General features: G+C 32.7%; 1 protein-coding gene across 1 annotated transcript; it reads right to left on the reverse strand.

The window, feature by feature from the left end:
• Positions 1-752: 752 nt before the first annotated feature.
• On the reverse strand, positions 753-3,142 carry LOC106714415. The gene is made up of 2 exons (XM_014507459.2): positions 3,055-3,142; positions 753-1,949 (listed from the first exon to the last, which is right to left on the reverse strand). Exons 1-2 carry the CDS (start codon positions 3,073-3,075, stop codon positions 1,053-1,055), a joined length of 918 nt encoding a protein of 305 aa, XP_014362945.2. The 5' UTR covers positions 3,076-3,142; the 3' UTR covers positions 753-1,052.
• Between the last annotated feature and the right edge of the window lie 1,211 nt (positions 3,143-4,353).

The raw sequence follows: 4,353 nt of genomic DNA on the forward strand, positions 1-4,353 counted from the left end.
ATTTTCAATCTGGTTTCTATACCTAGTGCTTAAGATTGTTTAAGACATGAGAAATGAATTGTGAAAATAAAATATCAAAAAACGTTTTGAAAAAAGCAAATTAGAGAATCGCCTAATTTTAGATTTAAGAGGTATCTTATGAAAGATAGAAGTAGTGCTGTGGGCCATTTTGTAGGAATATCATAATGATATATTCTTATATAATTAAAATATATAATAATAAAAATTATGAGCTACAAGTAAAATAAATAATAGACGATCATAATTTTAACACGTGTATTTTCTATGAAAAACAAAATAAAATTGTACTACATCTCTGTCCTTTAGACTTGAACTTTACAAAGTGTCGATAAAACTTTAATTTATAAATTAAAACAAATAAAAAATAATAAAACAAAACAAAACAACATTATTTGGTAACTTAAACTTTTCAAGCCTCTATTACGTCCATCAATTTGAACGTACATTATATTTTTTAGCCTTATAATGTTTGTCACATTTTTTTAAAGCAGGCGTTAAACGTTTTTATGTTTTACATAACAATAGGGGATACTAAATATCGTGTGAAAGAATTCCTTCAATAATTACGTCGTTATCAAAATTTACGGTTCATTTGTAGAAAAGAATATTAAAGTACTTTTAGAAAATATTAGCAACAGTTACTGAACTTAAAAAAAAATATCGTGTTTAACTTAATAATTAATAACACTTAGTAAAATAAAATCGTTTTTTTTTTTTCTTCAATATAACTATACAGTGGTAACTCTGCCAACCACTTTCAGTTCCAAAGCGTACACGGAACCAAATAAATTTTATGAAAAAATTAAACATTCACAATTTCTTTAAGCCGAATAAAGATTTTTTTTCACGTACGCCACTGATTATGGTGATATGTTTTCATAACAGCACTAATGCTCTTATTTCGTATACATATATTTACAAAAGTAAAATGTTTGGAGTCTTGTGGTTACAATTACTTATTTATCAAAATGACTAAGTTGTAAAAAAATATTTCTATATTTACAGGATGTCGTTATGGCTCCTAATGGCTATTAATCCCATCCGTGATGTTCGTGATGTTCGTGATGTACTGGCACCCAAACTTTCTCCCATACAGGCTTCCAAACCTTCTTCCATGCTGGCACTTCTATTGTTTTCCACACAGGTACTTGGATTTGCTTCCACTTCTCTACCCAGATTTTCTTTTGTACTGGTACCCAGATTTCTTTTTTAATTGTCTTCCATACTTGTACTTTCTCTTCAACCCAGTCTTGTTTTTTCTCTGTTACCCAAGCTTGTTTCTTTTCAGTTCTCCAAATCTGCTTCCATTCTTCTTTCCATTCTAACTTTTTCTCAGTTACCCATTCTTGCTTCTGCACAGTTTTCCAAACTTTTTTCCATATAGGCTTCCAGATCATTTTCTTTCTCCACAAGTCGTGGCTTGTATATTCCCAACCATGGTTATCTTTACCTAAGAATTTCTCACCAGGAATACCTTCTTTGACCCATTCCGGAACATAGGACTGTTTCCATTCGGGTACTTGAACATCTTTAGTAATTGGCACTTGTATTTCCTTCCACACCGGTTTCCACACCTTTTTCCAATCTGGTACCTCAACTTCCTTCCATATGGGCACTTGAACTTCTTTCCAAATCGGCTTTTGCACTACCTTCCAATCGGGGACTTGTTCTTCTTTCCACTGTTGGATTTGTTCCGTTTTCCAAGCAGGAACCTTCTCCTTCTTCCATTCTGTCTTCCAAATAAGTTTCTTTTCAGTTTTCCAAATTTGCTTCCAGTCTTCCTTCCAGACGAGTTTCTTCTTCCAAACTCCGTCTGGCTCCGAATGCCATCCACTGGGTGAGCGTTTCGCCCTGGCTGCCTCAGAGTCGTTCGCAACGTCCTTGACAGGAACGGCTAGAGACGCTGCAAGTGCGAGCACCAACCATAACTGTAAGGAAAAAACCATTGTTAGAACATAAAAGGACAAAATTTTACTTAATCCATAACTCATTTAAAAATTCCATATTCATTAATAAAACAGCAATAAAATGTATCATTCCATCGATGTAATATGTATCTGGTATATTTATGTTTTCCTGTTTTAAAAAAATTTAAATCAATGGCAAGCTTTCGGATCAAGTACCTAAATAGTTCGTCCTAACAATGTGAGTCTTTCAACTTAATGTTAGATATTAAAAAGGAAACAAAAAATCAGATCAACACTGGGTTCGTTTCGTTTTGCGTCTGTTAATGTATCCCTTTGCGTTGATGCAATTCGACTATCAATGATGATGAATGATTTGAGATAAAATTAGATTAGGATTAGAACTATTGCCATATGGGCAGTTAGAATTAAATACGATATCCATTTAAAAATTTATTTTCTCGATACCGCTCTCATCAGCGAAAAAGTTAACAAAACTACCTTGTTGCACTGAAGTCATGAGACTAAAGAATTTGAATCTTACGTTTAATTATGGTAAAATAATTATTATTATTTTATAACATAAAACAAGTAAACCATCACTTATGTTAACGTAATTGTTATAAACGTAATAAAGTAAACAAATTCCGTAGTTTTGTTTTGTTTTTTATTGTTACTGTTAATAAAACATAAAATAAACATAAAAGTGAAATATCACGTAAGATAAGAAATAGAAATCATATCCAAATGTAAAGAACCTTTCATATTAATTACATAATTCTGTATTGTCTTTTAAAGGTTTAAAGTTGTTTCCTTTTTTTAACAAATTGCTTTGTTTTTAACCCTTGCACTTCAATTAAATTTAATCGCAAAACCCTACAATTACTTTGTTGTTTAAGGCTCTCTCTTAGCGGATTGGGCCAGTGTCGAGTGTTTTAGGTTTTATTCTAGTTTGGTAGAGACTGGCAACAATACTCTGCTTATGGAGTAGTCTCGTGCCTTAAAACCCTTATATTGAAAATTTCAATTTTACTAAAATCACTAGACACAAATATTTTCTATAAATATTAAAATTAATTTCACTATTTATCGATGTATAAAATAACACAGCACTTCACTATACACCCACCGTGATCGCTAGCGTCCTCATTTTGGTACCGAGGTGACCGCCGTCGCGACTGCCTCCAGTCGGCGTGCGCTTGTGTATTTATCAAACAGCCCCTCTCTAGTACACCCGAGGTTCAACTCCTGCGCAGGATCGTGACGACGTTTTCTCGAACGTGCCCGGAGATGAAACGAACGGTTAATCTTCGTACTTGAGTTTGATTGGTTGTCGTTAAATGTTTATTTATAAAATCTTTGAACTTTAAAAATTTAAAATGAATAATGTCACTCGTCTGTTTGTTATATTTCGAGGTTTGCTTTTGTTTTGACTTTCAAATAATATTCACTTGTTATTCTGGTTTAATAACGTTTCTGATTAAATTAGAAAAAACTTTATATTTTTTTATTTATTTTATATCCTCAAAATTTACTTGAATTTAAAAGACGAATCAAATGAAACGATTCACAGATTGACTATATTTTGGTGCATTTTCGCACGCCAGAAGGTATGAATCTTGGCATTATGTTATTTCTAAAAGTCCTAGGTATTTTTTTATGTAATAAGTTTTAAAGTTTCTTTTAATGTCATGGATCTAGTACCGTACAAATAATAAATATTGATGTTACATTGAGAGATCACTTGAAAGCAATGCTATCTAAATTCCTACCCAGGCATTGTAAGGGGGTGTCTAAATTGCCTATTTTGTATTCAGATTTTAAATCGTTTATTACTATAGCCCACATCGTATATTAGGTCAAGTTCACACGTCCACATAGAAGCACCATGCGTTGAATACCCATGTCACATATTTCGTTCAATTTATTCATAGTAAGAAACCTTACGCAAGGAATTAACTTAGTTGGACTTTACAGACACCGCATGGGTGGTGACTTTTTGATCAGTAATTGATCAGGACAAACATACAAAACGTAATAGTTATTACTAAAATTATGATATCTTTTTAATTTGACGAATCATTTTATCAGTAGGACAATCGCACTAAAATGGAAATGGCTGGTAACGTCTTTCAAGCCAGTGACGTCACATAAGCGCGAAGTGCGGAGTGGAACAAATACTTACCTTAATACCTTACAGGATACAAGTAATTCCTCTAAGCTTAATACAAATGTTACTGGCGTCAAAACTCATAGTTAAACTGCGGGAAGTATAGGGCATGGATAGCGAACCTTTACGAATCAAAGAGCCATTTTTCTAAAGTATTGTTTAATATGGTCATAGACGTGCCATCATATAATTTTGACTTTCTGATTATTGGGAACATTTCTTAGCGTCAGAATATCTTGTTTTCGCTCCTCATATAAT

The sequence above is a fragment of the Papilio machaon genome, chromosome 2, assembly GCF_912999745.1.
Source record: "Papilio machaon chromosome 2, ilPapMach1.1, whole genome shotgun sequence".
Classification (NCBI taxonomy): Eukaryota; Metazoa; Arthropoda; class Insecta; order Lepidoptera; family Papilionidae; genus Papilio; species Papilio machaon.